Source organism: Sinocyclocheilus grahami, unplaced genomic scaffold, assembly GCF_001515645.1.
Source record: "Sinocyclocheilus grahami isolate Dianchi unplaced genomic scaffold, SAMN03320097.WGS_v1.1 scaffold384.1, whole genome shotgun sequence".
Lineage (NCBI taxonomy): Eukaryota > Metazoa > Chordata > Actinopteri > Cypriniformes > Cyprinidae > Sinocyclocheilus > Sinocyclocheilus grahami.
Window position 1 is genome coordinate 501014 of NW_015505563.1, and position 18232 is coordinate 519245.

An 18232-nucleotide genomic window follows, 5' to 3' on the forward strand; every position below is an offset into this window, starting at 1 on the left:
ACAAAAAAAGAGGTGATGCATCTAAAGTGATTTCAAATTAAAAGCAGTGAATTGCTACATCTCTCAGATTGGCTTAAAGAAAAAGCGACCTCTGCTGGGTGGGGTTGGAACAGTAAGTAGTTACATCTCTGCTCTTTAAACATTAGGCGTGTATGGGAACAGAGTCTGAGCACTGGGCTCTGAACCGCAACGAAAACATTAGACTTTTTTTTTTTAGTCTAGCCAGTGACTATGTTGACTTCCCTTGGTTAAGGATGCATGGGATGTCGTCTCCCTGATAACGCCGTTTCATTTGAGGTATAGAACAGCCACTATTAAACGTTTTCCGTAGCTTTAAAATGTTAAGGCTCCAAGCAGAAAAAACAGAAAAGAAAAAACAAAACCTGTGACATATGTGGCTCATCACTGAATAAAAAAAAAAAAGTCAAGTGTTACATAATTCAAAAATACAGTTTTTTATAACATCATCTCATGTCAAGACATGTCATTGTCCCTTCTACGCAGTTGCACGATTCTCCACAAATCTTGATCTACAGAACGTAAAACTGGCCCGTTACAGTTACTGATGCTGGAGATGCCCCCCCCCAACCAGAGCAGAGTCTGAACACACCCCCCTCCCTCACCTCTGCCATATCACATGACTGACATACACTCCACCACCTTCCCTGATACACACATACATACATACATACATACATACATACATCACAGAAGTAACTACCCACTCATTTAACCAACTCTGAAGGGCATGGTGAGGAGCAGTGGGGCTGAAGAAACAAAAATATAGGATGAAATTAAAGACTTGTGCAGATATCGGTTGTTCAAATGGGGGGAGGGAGGTGTATGAAAACAATACCAAACGATAGAAAATAATAGAAAGGAAATCAAAATGATGACGCGACGTTGAGAGGTGCTAATCGACTTCAGCCCCCAACAGGTGAAGCCGGAGGCGCAGAGGCTCGAGTCTGACGCTGGCTAAAGTCACCAGAATTAAATAGAAAAACAATGATTGTTTATTTTTTTAAATTTCATCTTGTGTCCTCTTTAAATTTTATTTTCAAATGGTCAGTCCTAAAACAACTGCTCATCATATGTAGGGGGCAGCCTTCTATTGTTTATTTCGGTTCTGGCGTTCCTGCGAGAGACAAACAGAGAGAGAAAAATGGAGGGAAGGTTACTTTGATGTACAGAAAAATCGAAAACTGTTTTCATTAAAAAAAAAAAAAAACTACCACTGCATTCCAACAATAAAAAGGCATAAATTTGTACTATTAAATTCTCACACACAAGCCGGGGTTACCATAACTTTTCACCCTTGAATTTCCTTGACTTAAACAGTTATTCATCATTTGGATCTTTAAAAACATTTACACTCATAAGGAGTGACTGATTTATTTAGTAAGTTGTTTCATGTCAGCTTCTAAAGCAATTTTCATGCCAAGAACAGGGTAGTACATGATCTTTCAAAGTTTAAAGTGGAGTGTTTAACAAGAAAATATAATTTAATTCTATCTACTTTAAAATTTCATGTATTTTTTGTAATTATTTGTTTAATTTACTAGCAAAATCTTTTTTTCACTATATCATAAAAAAATGCGTAAAATCCATTAATAAACATTGATAATTTACATACAGAAAGAGAACATCTATATAAGATTTTAGGTGCATTGTCAAACTAAATTCTAAAAGATTTCCTAGACATTTTACTAAACAGTCCTCAGGGAATTTTCTAAGTAAAACTGTTGAATGTGATTAAATAGTACAGTTTAACAGAATACATTTTAAAGTCAAATGAGTGTTACAGGAGCAGCAAGATATCAGCTACCTTCAATAAAAAGTGTAATTCATAAATGAAATATTTTAGATTTGAGCATAAACAAAACATTCCAAACTTAATCTGGAAATATCCATTTTCAAAATTCTCTGACATTTCCAAATCTTCTATAATAACCACGTTAGCCCTGGAAAACAATAAAAAAAGAAAAGCTTACTTGATCCAGTCGGGATCGGTTCTGGAGAGGAGCAGGCTCTAGGTTCTGTCAGTGGAAATGAAAGAAAGAGATTAAAATCAATAATCCTTGGACTCAAAACAAAAACATCAGCACCGTCTTAAATTGTTGTTGCATAAAAATGCCAATAACTAAATTCAACATAAAACTGCCAAATTTATCCATATCCATTAAACCACATATAAAATGAGCAAAGTAGAGCCAGTTTAAGACATGTATTTTTGCTTATTGTCACCAGAAATCTGATGCAATACAATTTTGTTAGCAGCTTGATACTTCACAGTACTAAAAACCACCAATGGATGAAATATTAAAGACAGAATAATGAAATAACTAAAGCATCCACAGCAAAAGCACCAACCATTCCAAAACAACCAGGTAGACATGCACTGATCTATGGCACTTAAAAACAGCTGTAAACTTTACATAGGCAGTTTCAGTGACATGAACAGTAGCCTGAACCCTTCACATGCCGTTCAAAGTTCTGTGGTTAATCGCTGCTTATAGTCATTCACCTCTAAACAGAAATATTTTCCTTCAGTATTTGCATCTCTAAACCTCAAGATAGCTAATATTCTCATATAAAAAACAATATCCAATCATTAGCCAAACAATGCAGCTATTGTTAAGCCAAAAAATTTTTTTTAAAAAAGGATTAGAAAAAGCACATTACCTTTCTTACAACCTCTTCCTCCTCCTGCCGTTTCTCGTAGTGTGAGAAGTCATCGAAGATGGAGGTGGTGTGTTTGTAGGTGGCGATGATCTTTAGCACCTGCTTGGCCTTCTCCAGAGGCACCTCCTGCGTGTCACGGGAGTTGGTCACGGGCTTGTTGTCATTGTTCTCCAGGCGGATGTGCCTGAGTTGGCTGTTGGGCACGTCTTTAACAAACAGCCAGTCCACGTCGAATTTGCCCTTCCACTTGTCCTGTGCCCAAACACCGGCGCTGGTGCCGTAGTCTACTGGCGAGCGCATCTCCGCCACGCCGCAGAAATGTCCGCTGCCGTTGACGCTGAACAGCAGATAGACAGGACCCTTGCCGTTGATGGCGCGAAACGCCGAATCCAGCCGCTTGTTACCGTGTTCCGTGCTGCACCAGATGGAGTACTTGATGGAGCGGTGGATGTCGTCCTCTGAGTAGCTCTTAATGATGAAAACCCGGCCATTTTTCAGGTTCCAATCAAAGTCCTTGGGATTGTAGCTGTGCGCCGCACGCAGTTTTTCAAGGACCGGGTGGGATTCCACAGCACCGGACCCTGGAGGTCCACCGCCACCACAGTTGCCGACCCCTCCGCCGCTCGACGAGCCGCTGCTGTCCACGCTGCCACCCCCACCGTAACCAGGGTTGCGGTTACGTGGGGCAACCCACCGTGTTTGAGGGGGAGGAGCAGGGGTGTGGTTCTGGTAAGGCAGTGGAGGGGGCGGACCCTGCATAGCCATCTGCTGGGCAAGTGATTGGGCAGACAGGATAGGGGGCTGAGGTGGGGGAGGGAGCCCGTGAGGGTGAGGCGGTAGGTGACCCTGGGAGTGGAGCGGAGGCTGCTGGTGGTGGTGGGGCGGCAGTGGCGAGGCCACTTTAGTCACAGGCCCCTTATTATCCCAGGTGCCAATGTCCATGTTGTGTTTGATGGGCGGTGGGGGCAGGGTGCCTCCAGCCATGGGCATCCCCGGCTTGCTCTTCACCTTCAGCTGCTGAGGCTTGGCCGGTTTGCTGGCGATGGCCGCCCAGGATGTGGGTTTGGGAGGCGGTAGCCCTAGTGGAGTCCCGCCGTTACCCGTGGCCACAGCAGCCGCCACCGGCCCTCCACCGATCACCGAGCCCACAGTCTTCACTCCGGAACCACCTCCGGTCACGTCACCGCCGATCTTCAACCCCACCATGCCCTGCTCTAAGCTGTTCATACCTGGCGCCTTATTTAGGGTGTCGCTTGGGAAGCCTGTTTGCCCGTCGGGTACCAGGGTGCCACCTAAAGAACTGGGCGGGTAACTGTAACTGCCCCCGTATGCAGAACTCTGAGTCTGCTGGCCCTGGGAGCCACTTGTACCCCAGGCGGAAAACGCTGGGTTTTCAGGGAAAAAGTTAAAGCGGTGTGGATAGATGCTACTACCCAGACCCCCTGGCTGTCCGAACACAGTGTCATGCATGAAGTGATGGTCTCCATTGCTGAGGGGGGCATACGGAGTGAGGTACGGGATCGGCGGGTCTCCGCCGGTGGACCAGGGGGCCTCGCTGAGGGGGTACGGGAACCCAATCGAGGGGGCATAGTAGCTAGACAGGTATGGGTCGGTCATTGATTGGTAACTGTTATTCTGAAGGATAATCAGAAATAGAGTTGTTAGAATTAATGACAAAATGCAAACCAAATATACTAATTTCAAACAGCATAAAAACAGATCAGACCTTCTTAGCAGACAATCCATATTCAGAACAATTTATAGACAATGACGTATTATATCGTACAACCAGTTCCTTTTAGTAATGTACTGGTAAAAAAAAAAAAAAAAAAAAACTACAGTCAAATTTCCCAGAGTAAAACCTAGTTGGTTAATAATATTTTCCCCCTGCAGCAATTACAACAGGAGAAAAGTTATTTCAGATTTTTTTTTAAATGTACAGACAAATTTTCCCAGTGTAAAACCTGTTAGTTATTATTACTCTTCTTTTGCTCAGTAAAAACAGCAGAATAGCTTTCAGAGACAGGTAAGTAATTACTTTGGTTAAAAATAATGTGTTTTTACATGCACAAGCCAACAAGGATAATGCACTTAAAAATCATATTTAAGTATTTTGTTTTCTTAAAAATATCAAAAACATGCTTATGCTGAGAAGCAAAATTGTAAAATCATTGGATGTGTTTTCAGAGAATAAATGTTGATTTAAAAGGTTTTTCTCTATTTCACACCAAGACAAAAACACATTTCTCACCGGATTAGACTGGCCAGTGAGGTATGGTTCAAAGTCATTGTCGTGGACCGTTTCCTTCTGATGAAGAGAGCCATTTTGCACTGAAATAAAGAATGATGTTAAACGTCAGGGTTACTACTCAAATCACTACATCTGATAACAAACTCAAAGCACGTGCTAAATCCAAGTCTTCTCTGTTCCTTTGGAAGATATCACTTGACCAATACTACGCCATTCACATTTTAGATCTTCAACAAATGATAAACGACTACAGTAACGTGAACTTCACCACACTGATCTCAGTGAGTCATTCACCACATGTTCTGTCTGACTACCACGATACTTCAGACAGTCATAGATGAAGAGGACCATCTAAAAAATACCCAAGCCAAAGGACAAAAATTCAAACTACAGTAGTTAACGCGACAGAATTATGAAGCATAATCTATTTAATACACTCAAAAGCCAAGCTCCCATTGCCAATTGATGTGTCAGAGTGGTGTTAATCCAACAGGAGCAGTTCTGGCCTCCAAGAGAAGGTATAGCCTATGGCTTCATCAGGTGATTGATTGAGCTCTCAATCAACATTATTTGAATGATATGTGAGCAACACAGAACCAGGCCTTGACAGAGAATGAATGCCAGAATTGGACTTAACAGCCACAGCCGAGAGCATTAATAATGGTACAACTGGACTTAATGTAAATGAATAAGCCTATCCTAGACGTTTCATTTCTAAATCTGTATATTCAGCAAACTCACCTTTAGCGTCTTGCCCTTTGGATGTCTTCCCATTCAGTAGGTGATTTAGAGATGGATAAAAACAACAGGATAAGACATTAACACCTTTGAATTATAGTTTTAAACACGAGGTCTTCGTGTTTTACACGTAAATACTACACAACGTCCCATGCTCTTAATCCACATCGACTCCATCAGAGCATCAGCAATACATCAATGCACTATAGCGAGTCGCTCGCCATTCGTTATTAAAGAGAAACGGGGGCTTATGTTGATATTTATTTACTCAATCAAGGAATTACACGTCCACCCGGAGAGCTAAAGATTTCGTCGACCACGCAGTTCAGCCCAAGTCCAGAGAAAACTGGTTATGACTCTCGGAAGCCGATGAGAGATTGTGTACTAAATTAAGTTTTATCCTGATGCTCCATTGGAGCAAAACGCATTTTGTGATGTGTCGAACGGAAATGTCTGTTTGGACCGAAGAAACGCGATGTAGTATTCAATGAAACGAGTGGGGGAAATGCTAACTCGTTAGCCACCGCGCTTGTATGAAGCAAGCAGAGGCAGAAGCCCGTAATGTCTCCGCAGAAGCGGCGGAGGCTGCACGCGCATTCCCTGCTCCTCCTAAAGGCCTTAGCGACGCCGTGCCACTCCAACCTACCTGTGGGTCAATACTGGTGGTAGACATAATTCATCAAGAGGGCCTCTTTTGATTCAGCAAGAGTCTTGCAAAGAAAAAAGCAGCAGCAGCGAGGGTGCTCGGCGTAACCCGAAGCCCGTGGGTTCCTCTCGGCTCCGTGCAGGCTGAACTGCGCTTTTTTTTCAGCAACTTCCACGACTTGATTCCGGCGATCCGGTCCTCGCGAGCGCACTAAACGTCCAGCCTGAGGATGTTCCCGAGAGTATCAGCGGCTCTGCGGTTTTGGGGGTTAATCCAATGCTGTCACACGCCGAGTGTACATTTATTTCAAAGTGTGTATATATTATTTTCCTCCTCCCAGCCCGCAGTTATTGTGCACCTCTGTTCACTTCCGCCCAATGGCCGCTCCATCCGGGATCTGCGCGGAGGGACTGACGCCACATGGACCGGGTGGCCATGCGGAGGTGATCAACCTGAGAAAATTGGAAAAGATTTCTTACAGCATAAATGTCTTCTTTCTCTTAGTAAATAAACTATTTCATATGTGTTCTTCCTTCTAATAATTGCCTAAAGAAATGTAAAGTGTAGTAGGCTATAATAAGTTACTAAATGAGAGGGCTGTACATATTATTTTTTTTTACCTATAATTACATATTTATCTTAATAGTATACATATGTCTGTAATAAATTAAGATAATAATAAAAATAAAAATATAGATTATGCTTTTATGTAATGAAAACTAGTTGACTCCTCTACTTCATGTTATTACTTCACCTTCATTCATTCATCATTCACCACAGCTATGACATATGTTTGTCAGAGGACATACCACATTAGTTTATTAGTCTATAATGAATGGGTTTGTGTTTAATTTAGACTAAAAGAAGTGACTATCACATACCATCCCATATAGATAGGCTATTAAAAGCATACATTTTATTGAATATAATGATGTTTCATCTGGTCCTTTCATCTGGTTTCTTTTCATATATTCATAAATATGTGCAAACATTTCTAAAAACTTTCTGACAAATACGTACATTTCACACCAGATGTTATTTGAAAAGCTTGGTTACTTGTCTTTTACTTCAAGCTTTATTAAACCATTTGACTGGGACGATGAAAAATGATACTTCTTTTTTTGAAAGCTTGTAATTTAGTTTTATTAAAGGCCTATATGCCACCACTTTTATCATTTTCATTTTCACTGTAAAGGAATGTCATTAACAAGCTCTGAGCACTCTTGTGTCAGCTAAACCTCATGCTGATAAGGGGCGTTCAGGGTAGCTAATTGATATTTAGATCTAGCTATTGATCTTAGTCAGAGATGGGTGCATGGTGGTCTTCCTGTTTAACAAGTTTGCAGTAAGAAATTATAGGAGACCAGGGAGCAGCTCTGTTTCAACATAACACCCATTTCACAGATAATGCAAAAGCTTTACTGATGAGATGGTTTTGCTGAATTTCCTAAAGTTTAAATATATGTTTTCAGTTTGAAAGTGATGCAAAATGAGAGATTTTGCATCACTTGTTGGATTTGGATTCTGATGTCTTGTTGTCCTAGGACAATAAAATATTGTATCACATTGCACATAGTGATGGCATACATAATAATCCGGTTTATTTATCAAGACATTGGTATCCTAATGCTTTTATGGTTAATATGTAGTATGTAGGCTACAAAACGTTGCCCCCAAAAACGTATTCAACTTGCGTTTTTCTCATTTTATCCACTAGGTGTCAGTGTAATGCGAGTCAATTGGGGAACTTCATCGACTACTTATCAAAACTCGTTGACAGAAAAACCTTAACGAAATAAAGTGCCCTTTGGAAACTGTAGTGTTTTCCAAACAAATATTTATTAAGATATGCACTACAGGTATAATTTAACAAAATAAAAGATGAAACGACTCACTACAGTCAGCATTCAAAATACAGTGTTCAGTAAATGCTGTATTATTTAGAAAATGAGGTTTGATGTTCCGAAAGCGTTAACTTACAATGTTTCTGTTTTGCTTGTAAGACACAGACCAGCACATGCAGGTATTGTAATTGCTCTCTCCTATACTCACTCTCACAAATATGGCTTGTGTTACCGACAGTAAAAGAGACAGACGTTGATCATTAAACATTTAACAGCATTTTGCTGTGTAATGACACAAGTGCATGAAAAGCAATTAATTCTTCTTCATTTAATCTCCATTATTAAACAGTTGAACTGAAAGAGATCTTTACAATATGTTTAAAATGTACAAAATATAGGCTACCATTTGAACTGTAAAATTAGAACCTTAAACGGTATGCAAAACTGTTTCACAGAAAAATCATATCCAGAAAGGAAAATAAATATGTATTCATAAAAGCATGTGAGGTCCATTGCTGTATCCTTTGGCTTTAGATGAATAGTTACACAGATGCCTTGTGACTTGTTTCTTGTTCACTTGTTAAGAGTTCAAAGAGTCATTAGGCAAAATAATAATAATAAAACACGCATACATACCTTTTGAATTTTCATGTTCATATTCACATCACTCTTATTTTCTTAATTTGCGTGTATTGTTATGTTTATACATGTATACATCATTTGGAATCCATCCAATCTGGTCCATTCTGGGAATGGTTAATGTCCTTTTCTTCCATCTCTTTCCCTTCTCAATGTTCCTTCTCTCTCTTAAAATGTTGATGAGATCTGGACACTGTCACTTATACAAATCTGAAAAGTAACAGAATGCAGATACAAAATTAGATTCACATGAAGTAATATCAGTTGTTTAGGAAGATGAATAAGAACCAGCAAAACATACACAAAATTACTAAAGGCACTTTTAAAAGGTGTAAGATAAAAATTAGTTTACAAACACGCGTCTTCCTCTTCATTGAAGATGTTGACAACATAGCAGGCAAATACAAATCCCAGGGCCTACATGCAAACAAACAAAGCATCAGATTCAGTAAAGTCACATAAAATGTCACTTTTTTTAATGAATTTCTATATTGGTGTATATGGATAAATCACAGAAAAGTTTAAGCTGAAGAGATCATATTAAAACGGAAGTTTGTAGGCCTAACTTTCCAACTTGTGTTTTGTTTTTTTTGCAAATATGATTTATTCTGAAGCAATATTCTTATCAGTTTTCTATCAGCTGTGACATATAAATCTGCGTGTTTTTTATATTTGATCCAAGGGCATTTTTTTACCTTTATTTTGGTAAAATTTTGGCATTTTCCCACTAATCTCATCAATACTTTCATTTCAAATTCATTTCAAAATTTGATTTAGGCCTATAAATTCAATTATAATAATGTGATTATCTATACGTTATCAAATTATATAGTTTACACTGAAAAATACAACTGCATTAAATAATATTATGAGATTCTTTTAAATATTTTGGAATAAATATACAAACAAGAAATGATGGTGAAAATGATACTTTTCAACGAAATTGAAACGCCAGTAGGTGCCAGTAGTGAGCGTTTAATGAGTGAGTCATTGAGTCGTTCATTCAAACAATTCGTTCAAACCGCAGATTCATCAGATGTTCATGCATGGGCTAATGAAACTTTGACTCAACCGATTAATTTAAAACACGGAATCAATCAGCAATGAATCGGCTGGTTGCTGTGAGATGCGCTGGTTCTGCCTAAAATGTAAGTGACCTAATATTATTGTATTTGCTTATTGAACTGTTTATAGAACTATTAAACAGTCGTAATGGTGAAAACGCTGTGTGATGTTGCCTAACTAACTGTATTTTAAATATACATTTTGAATTTTTACCTCAGGTTGCTGAGTTTCTTGTAGCGCGTTTTGATGTCTCCTGCAGAGGCTGCTGGTGAGCCTCGCCTCAGCAGCGCAACCTTATATGGTCAATAGATGCATTCTATACAGTAGCTATATCCACTATTCGCCACTTAATGTAATAAAAGCAGAATAATATTTGCGTTTTGGTGTTTACATAGTTATTTTTTGGTTACTGATATTTTAATCACGTAACGTTACTTGAGTTGCGTTAATACTTGTCTGGCGTTAATGTCCATGTGCTAGGGCTCAGCCAATATTGCGTCCTTTTTCTAATGCTAAACAGCAATATTTAATGTATCTGCATTACTGTAAGGGTAGATTTAGGGTTGGGGTAGGTGTAGACTTTAATAAAGCACAATCTAATAGGTAGAAAAAAATAATTTATTGTTGGTTTCCTGTAGCTGTATCCCTTCTAGCTTCAACCGCGAATATAACACATAATTACTGTATTTGCATTACAGTAAGGGTAGGTTTAGGGTTGTGGTAGGTGTAGACCAGGGGTGCCCAAACTCGGTTCTGGAGGGCCGGTGTCCTTCAGAGTTTAGCTCTAGCTTGCCTCAACACATCTGCCTGGAAGTTTCTAGTATGCCTAATAAGACCTTGATTAGCTGCTTCAGGTGTGTTTGATTAGGGTTGGAGCTAAACTCTGGAGGACACCGGCCCTCCAGGACCAAGTTTGGGCACCCCTGGTGTAGATGTTAATAAACCATAATTTTACAGGTAGCGTTTTTCGTTGTAGAATTGTACTACCCCGTTTTAATGGGAGGTAGCCAAATCTGACAGGGTAGCACAAATCGACAGAACACCGGCCCAATTTAAACCTTGTTTGTAGGTAACAAAAAGTTGGTATGCCTGACACAGCAGCATTGTTGTGAGAAATGTTCATAAAACCTGTTTGAAAACAGTCATTATTTCTGCACACTTCAGCTTTAAAAGATAATGACTTCTTCAGTTTTAGGGTCTTACTGAAAAGAACACTTGCAGGGCACTGTGCATAACTTCGATGTACTGATATTCTAACACACAGCCCAGCTCAGAGACCAGGGCAGGACTTTCCAGATGCTGCCATCTAGTGGTTGGGAGGTTTCTGTTCTCACAGCCTGGACCGTTGTCCTTCCACCATGACCGGTAAGATGAAAGTCCCAATGACAGATAATTGCTGTCCTGCAAGAGCACCGCATACTGAATTTGTAAACATTCATGGCTTTGCAAACATTATTGACTTTAATGCTGTAGTACTGAGGAAACATGCAGTGCAAGTTTAAAATGTTGTTTAATTCTGTTCATCTGTGGTTTGTAAGCTTATACCACAGTGATGATATCATTTCATACCAATGGCATGAATGTATGTGAACTTATACAGTGTTATGGGGCTCTTTACCTTTGAAAGCCCTCCAAGGTCTAGATAAAGGCAACAGATAAAGACATTCCAAGTCACCCAAAACACCATCCAGACTATATACTAAAAGAAAATGAAAGAACATAATAGACATCAGAGTTTTTAAAAATTCAGTCGGAACCACATCTAGTTAACTTCTTTAAACAAAAATCCATATCTGTGTAAACAACTAAATTACTGTATTAGACTATGCTACCATTAAAAAGTTTGGGTGATGTATTTTTTAAAGACATCTCCTATGCTCACCAGGGCTGCATTTATTTGATCTAAAATACAATAAACAGTAATATTGTGAAATTTTATAATAATTTAAAATATCTGAATTTTGCTTTCTATATATTTTAAAATGTAATTTATTTCTGTGATGGCAAAGCTGAATTTTCTTCAGTGTCACATGATCCTTCAGAAATCATGCTGATTTTATGCTCAGGTAACATTTATTATTATCATTTTTGAAAACATCTGTGCTGATTTATATTTTTCTGGAAACTGTGATATATTTTTAAAAGTTCCAAAGAACAGCATTTGTAATAATCTGTTCTAACATTATAAACATCTTTACTGTCACATTTGATCAGTTTAATGCATTCGTCCTAAATAAAAGCATTAAAAAAAAGTACTAAACCCACACTTTTGAATGGTATTTATTTATTAGTTTTTTATAAAGAAATTAAAACATATAATAATATTAATCAATGAAAATGTATTATTGAATTTAATACATTTATTTCAATTAAAAATATTTTAATACATTTGTTTATTTTGTACATTTAGGTATTTTTGTAATCTTTTTATATTTAGTATCAGTATTTTATAAATAATACGTTTAAATAATGTATTTTTTATGAATAATAAGTTATGTTACATTGTTGTTTTAATAAAACAAGTTATATTAAATGCAATATTATTTAACATACCTATGAAATTTCATAAGTTACAAAAAATTACATGAGGTAAATACAGTACACACCAAAACTATATAGCGGGGCTTATATTGGACTGTCCCAAACAAGCCCAATATCACTACAATGACGTGCAGGAAGTTGACAAGGATGGGTGCCCACTGGTAACCTAGAAAGTCGAACACCTGTCTCTCTACAGAAGTGATCTAGAAAAAAAAGACAGAGAGTATGATATGATCAAGATCTCTATACATTGTTAAAACAGTAAAACCACCAGCTTTGCATCAACACAACCAAAAAAAAACACCCTCATGCTGCCCCAAACACAATAATGATGGAGACCCCGTCTCTCTTTCCCAGAGACACACAATCAAAACCCCCACCTCTGTTTTTCCACATGCTGGCTTTTTACTCAGGGTTGCCAGGGTAACAGAGCCAATGGGGTACAAAGCATGTGACAGAGAAATAGAGAGTGAGAGGTGGAGAAAGAGAAAAGGAGGGCGGGAGGGAGAAAGGGTGAGCGAGAGGAGATGAGGGCCCTCCTTGGAGGTCAGAGGCTCAGTGAGAGGAGATGTATGATTCAGAGGGGAGGTGCTGGGTGTGGGGGATGCTACTCCTCTCATAAAGCTTCACTGCAGCAGTCATAAACCCTCTCTCTGCCACTAAGCACCCATCCCCCATACAATCTCTCTCTGTATGCCATAATGCTGCTGTGTACCAGCTGTTCCCAGAGGTTCCACCTCAAATCAACCATTCGTATGTCTTCACCCCAGTCCCCATCTGCTGTATTCCAGCATGAGGTGTGTTGACTTTAACCAGCCAAACATAAAACAGTGAGATGTTTCACAGATAGAGATGAGCTATCCGCTTTTGGTAACAGACATCTGCATTACAAACTCAGATTATACAATATATATCCATCCTGGTAAATCTAATTCATAAATGTGAACAGTCTCCAACTCATTTGAAATATTTAAACGATATATGAAACCACCATTATACACAGCAACAGTTGCTGAACCTGTTGATATAGTCGACATGACAGATGAATGTTCAGCCAAGATTTATAGGTGCCAAATGTTACACAATATTGGACATGGTATGGCAGACATGCAGCAGACCTCTCTTTTCTATTCACTGGCAGTAAAAGGTGTGAAATGGTAAATTGAATTCATTAAACCGGTTAAACCATACAGCTATATTTTCTTTTTGAGCCATCCTGAGATCAAATGTACACAACTGTAAAGACTAATAACTGCATGCTTCTGTTCTGCACTGTCTTACTGAATCGTCATCATTTATTTAGTAGGTGACAGTATTTTAAAAAAAGGTCAAGTCTGAGTTAATCCACTGAGATTATAGTCCAAATGTGATGTCATATCAGATTGCTAATATATAATGATGACTTAAAAATATATAACTGAATAAGCATCTCCACTCTCTATTTCTTTCATGCTCATTTACACAGTCAATAGAAAGAAAGGAAAGACAGAAAAGCTAAGGTTAGACCAAAGTTAAAAGCCATTAAGATTAAGCAGAATAACAGCAGGGATGTAGGTCACTGTCTCTGTTGGTGTTCAGCACAGAAACAAGAAGGTTTCCTCCTGTGGAGAACACAAGTGCAACTACTGAACTGAGATGACCAGATGAATCCAATAGATCACTTTGTGAGAGGAGAAAAGGATCTCGCACCACTGAAAAACCATGTGCAATCAATGAGATAAATATGCATTAAACACACACATTAAAATACACATACATAAACATTTCTCGTTATTACAATGCACACAGTTGACATCTCTTATGTAGGAAATCTGCAATTTAAATAGATTATATTCTATCCTGAATAAATGGATGGATGATGGATATTTTAAAAATCCTTTGAGAGAAATGTTGGTGCAATAGCAGAAAACAAGTCAGAACTGATACATATGACAGAGAAATACAGAATATATATATAAAAATGAGAGAAAAGAACAACAGATGTTTACATAAGCAAAGCCATAAATAGGCCTACACTATGTGCACAACAAACAAAGTAGCTATACATAATACACTAATGTATTATTTGCACTTCAGTTCTCATTGTACTCTTATATTACAAAAGAAATGTGGTCTAGTTTTATGTGTGCTCCTTCACAATAATTCCTTTTTATAATAGTCCCATAACTGTCCAAAAGTGTTTATGTCCAGCCATATCTGACGAGGTAAACAAACGCTTCCAATAGCCTACTCAAAAGTCTACGTACAATTATAGTCGGTTTGAACTAATTATAAATGAAAAACTAGGGTTATTGGCACAAAACCTTCCTTCTTTTAAACAATGGACTATTTAAAAGACTGCAGATTTTAAGACTTGTTGTTCGGGTGTTCAGAAACTCGTCTCGAGTTAATATCACAACGTACAATTTCATAAACAGTGACAGATTAATAAATGCGATACAAAACTGCAGCGAGTAGACGCTTGTTTTAACTACAATTCTATAACGCACTTACCAGCTGAAGAGCGCAGAAGAACATCAACATACACCTCCCCGAGCAGCAGCCCATCTTCACTATTCTCTCCGGTATAAACGTAAAACTCAAAATGGTAAATAAAACAGATTCATTTTTGAGGTAGCCTGTTTTTAGGGGTATTTTTCAGTAAGCTATGCTTCTCTTACAATGGGCTGTGATCATAGCTGTACATAGCACATATAGGGTTAAAAACAATATGAAGCGGTAGGCGCGGGTAACGAGGGTGAGATCGGGGGTAATATAAAATGGGGTGGGTCCTTAAATATAACAGCCACCGCCTCCCGGTGCGCTGAGGGAGCAGGTGGAGCACTAGCGGCTGGAAGAGTTGGCAAATGATTAGATTTATTTACCTTCCATAGAAATCCAGATCTGACTACCGTTAACGCTACTGGGTTGTTTAGGCTGGATTAAAGCAGGGGGTTAACGAATATTGAAGATTCAGCATTTACATAGCACACACTTTGTTTGTTATTTTAGCCTACAATATTTTCAGAGGCAAGTTTAAGGTGAATGATTTTGTAGAAACCTAAAGCTTATCACATGGTAGTTAATTACAATGGGGGTAAAAAGTCTATGGTTAGTAGTTATTTATAACATAACGTCCGAGTTGCTCATTTTCATTCACTGTGAATGGTACGGTCAAGCAAAGTAAGATTTTGTGTGTGTGTGTGTGTGTGTGCAGTGCCTTAAATTGCAACCTGTTCCTCATATAATTGTTATGTAAGCTCAAAAGACTTATATAATGAACAAGTCTCATTCTTGGTGCCTTTTTTTTTTGAGTTTCCCAACCATCTAGTCCCTATCCACTTTCATTGAATGGAAGAGAGCTTGGACATTCTGCTTCTGGACGTATTCCACAGAACAAAATAATAAAGTCACATGGGTTTGGAACAGCACTGATGAAAAAATTTATTTGTAGCCTACTCCCTGAAACACTGTAAACTCAACACAAACGTCAGAACATCATATATGCAAAACTGCACCATAAGCAGTTATCTACACACTGGGTTTCCTTAGGATTCGTGTGTATATGTTTTTGTGTGTGAACTTTTTTTTTTGAGTAATTAGATGTCAGCCTTGAGGTTGCATTTTTCATCATTTGGCCCCCCTACTTGACTAGCCCCTGCAGTGCCCAGCCATGTTCAGCACATATCACCCACCTGAACACAGCTGCCTGCTGCAGTGAGTATACGCTTGCTGGCATGGTCTGTAGTCCCACAGATGGGTGATTAACAGCAGGGTGCAGGGGTTTAGGTCTGTGAGTCACTCAGTATGTGCTGATAAACAAATTTTCTATATTTAGAGAGAGCTGTAGGTTTGATTGGTGGGTTGGCATCTAGAACATGTTTGTGAATTTTTGCTCTCCTTTTGAGCCCATGTCTCTGTGTGTTTGTATAGCCAACAGATTCTTATTATCTGGAGTTTGTAGCATTAAAGTTTGTAGGTTGATTAAATTTACAAAATATACTATATGACATGAAATGAACTGTTCCTGTTGTGCAAATTAAACTATATAACATTAAATTAACCATTTATACAGCATGCTGGGAAGACACAATTCTACTTAACAATAGATATTCTTTATATTGATGGTTCCATTAAGAGTCTTTAACATGCATGTAAATTTTTGGATTGTACAAATGATTTTTTTCATAATGGAGAAGCGTTTTCTAGATTATTCAAATGTCCTTTACATTTAGACACATTTTTTCTTTTAAGAACTGTTCACTGAAAGGCTCTTTGGGGAATACAAAAATGTGTTCCTGCTGCGAAACCCCCTTTTGGAACCTTTAATTTTAATGTTGATTATATTGGTCAAATATTGTTCAAGCTCATGAAACCATTCAACACTGTTACCCAAGTTACTATAGTAAGAATAATAATAATAAAAAAAATCTATCATTAATGAAACATGTTTAGCTATAAATGCCTATAAATTACCTTTTTATATTTTAATATAAATGTTGTCTAGAAACTAATTTTTATTTGTTTTACAATTAATTTTATATCCATTAACACCATAGAAAAAAATAAACAGCTCATATGAAGTACTTTTAAAGTATGGTAATATGGTAATCATTAAATATCATTACACTGATGGCAAAAAGTTTGGAATAATTCAGGTTTTTAAAATGTTTTCTAATGCTCATTATTTGATCAAAATACAGTATAAACTTTAATATTGTAAAATATTACTACAAAAAAAATGGTGCTGTGTGTACATTAATGAGGAAAAAAAATGTACTTAAATGATTTTAGCAAATGGCTGCAATATAACAAAGAGTGAAAAATTTAAGGGGGTCTGAATACTTTCCGTACCCACTGTATATGATCAAAGTAGGATGTATCATGGTACTACCAGTACTTTCTGTACTATTCACCCACTGGCTGTCATTCCCAAACTGTCCGCGCAGTGGCGCAACACGCGAGCTTCAGATGCCAATGGAGTGGGCACCGCGCTGTCATATGGTACTGTCGCCGATGCTCGAGACAGGATTGAGGCTTGATGAGGCTCAGAGGCTCAACGGAGGCAGTCGTGACGTGGTCTTGATATCACAACCGAGCCTAGACTTGGAATAACCCAGCTGTGCGTTTGCACCTTTTCACCTTGTGAGCGACGCTGCATGCACAGGAACAATGGGGATGGTCAGAGGTTGCGCTGAGGACGCCAGATGCCATACCGCGCACATGTCCTCCCTAGCATACGAATCCAGGCTCAACGCAGGTTATTGATTATGCTTGCGGGGTCCGAACGGGAGCCAGACGTTTCAGCAGCAGCAGAGAGAGTGCAGGGAGGTGGACGCTGCGCGGCGACGCGCCCCCTGAATCCCTAAACTGAGTGAGTATCTTCAGCAGCATCTGTATACGCGTCTCATTGGCATGCACTTCTGCCTACGTGCTGACCACACAACGGAATCCTGTATTAAACGCATATCAGAAGAACGTATAGCATGATCGTTTGCCGTTGGAGCATAACGCGTCCGGTTTATTTGAGATGAATGACTCGCATCATATAAATCAGACGACACGTGTGCAACAGCTTCAGTGTAGCCGCATTACCCTTTGTGATTCGACGCTTAATTAAACGATTTATAAGCAGGTTGTGGCACACTCTCACTCAGCGGAAACCAGCACTGCTCGATATCACATTTAATACCGTGAATTATAGAATCAATTTAGAGAACAGTGACATAGCCGCTCTTTTATTTGTTTCCCCTCAATTAAAAGGGATTTCGATGGAAACCTCTTGCCGTCTGCTGTAGGAGCTGGCCTCGAAGACGCGCCTACTGCGCGTGGATTTCCACTTTGATC

At 38.7% G+C, this 18232-nt stretch overlaps 2 protein-coding genes across 3 annotated transcripts; both read right to left on the reverse strand.

Annotated features, from left to right (window-relative positions):
• Window positions 1-204: 204 nt before the first annotated feature.
• Window positions 205-6749, reverse strand: ythdf1 (YTH N6-methyladenosine RNA binding protein F1). Its single transcript, XM_016231191.1, has 6 exons — window positions 6318-6749; window positions 5675-5699; window positions 4934-5013; window positions 2683-4317; window positions 1992-2036; window positions 205-1135 (listed from the first exon to the last, which is right to left on the reverse strand). Exons 1-6 carry the CDS (start codon window positions 6342-6344, stop codon window positions 1109-1111), a joined length of 1839 nt encoding a protein of 612 aa, XP_016086677.1. The 5' UTR covers window positions 6345-6749; the 3' UTR covers window positions 205-1108.
• Window positions 6750-8652: 1903 nt separating this feature from the next.
• nkain5 (sodium/potassium transporting ATPase interacting 5) lies at window positions 8653-15312 on the reverse strand. 2 transcript variants are annotated; one of them, XM_016231142.1, is made up of 6 exons: window positions 14900-15312; window positions 12472-12609; window positions 11484-11564; window positions 11069-11266; window positions 9153-9217; window positions 8653-9010 (listed from the first exon to the last, which is right to left on the reverse strand). In XM_016231142.1, the coding sequence occupies exons 1-6, from the start codon at window positions 14951-14953 to the stop codon at window positions 9001-9003; spliced, it is 546 nt and encodes a 181-aa protein (XP_016086628.1). In that variant the 5' UTR covers window positions 14954-15312; the 3' UTR covers window positions 8653-9000. The 2 variants fall into 2 exon arrangements, with proteins under 2 accessions (XP_016086628.1, XP_016086627.1); XM_016231141.1 differs by having other exon boundaries at window positions 9157-9217; window positions 14900-15311.
• Window positions 15313-18232: the final 2920 nt, after the last annotated feature.

Coding starts and splice junctions, on each gene's coding strand:
- nkain5 (XM_016231142.1), bottom strand. CDS start 14,953: ATGGGCTGCTGCTCGGGGAGGTGTATGTTGATGTTCTTCTGCGCTCTT. Junction 12,610..14,899: donor TCTTCTGCGCTCTTCAGCTG/GTAAGTGCGTTA, acceptor TTTTTTTTCTAG/ATCACTTCTGTAGAGAGACA. Junction 9,218..11,068: donor CCCTGCAAGTGTTCTTTTCA/GTAAGACCCTAA, acceptor GTTTGCATGTAG/GCCCTGGGATTTGTATTTGC.
- ythdf1 (XM_016231191.1), bottom strand. CDS start 6,344: ATGTCTACCACCAGTATTGACCCACAG. Junction 2,037..2,682: donor AGGAAGAGGTTGTAAGAAAG/GTAATGTGCTTT, acceptor TTCCACTGACAG/AACCTAGAGCCTGCTCCTCT. Junction 1,136..1,991: donor ACCGATCCCGACTGGATCAA/GTAAGCTTTTCT, acceptor TGTCTCTCGCAG/GAACGCCAGAACCGAAATAA.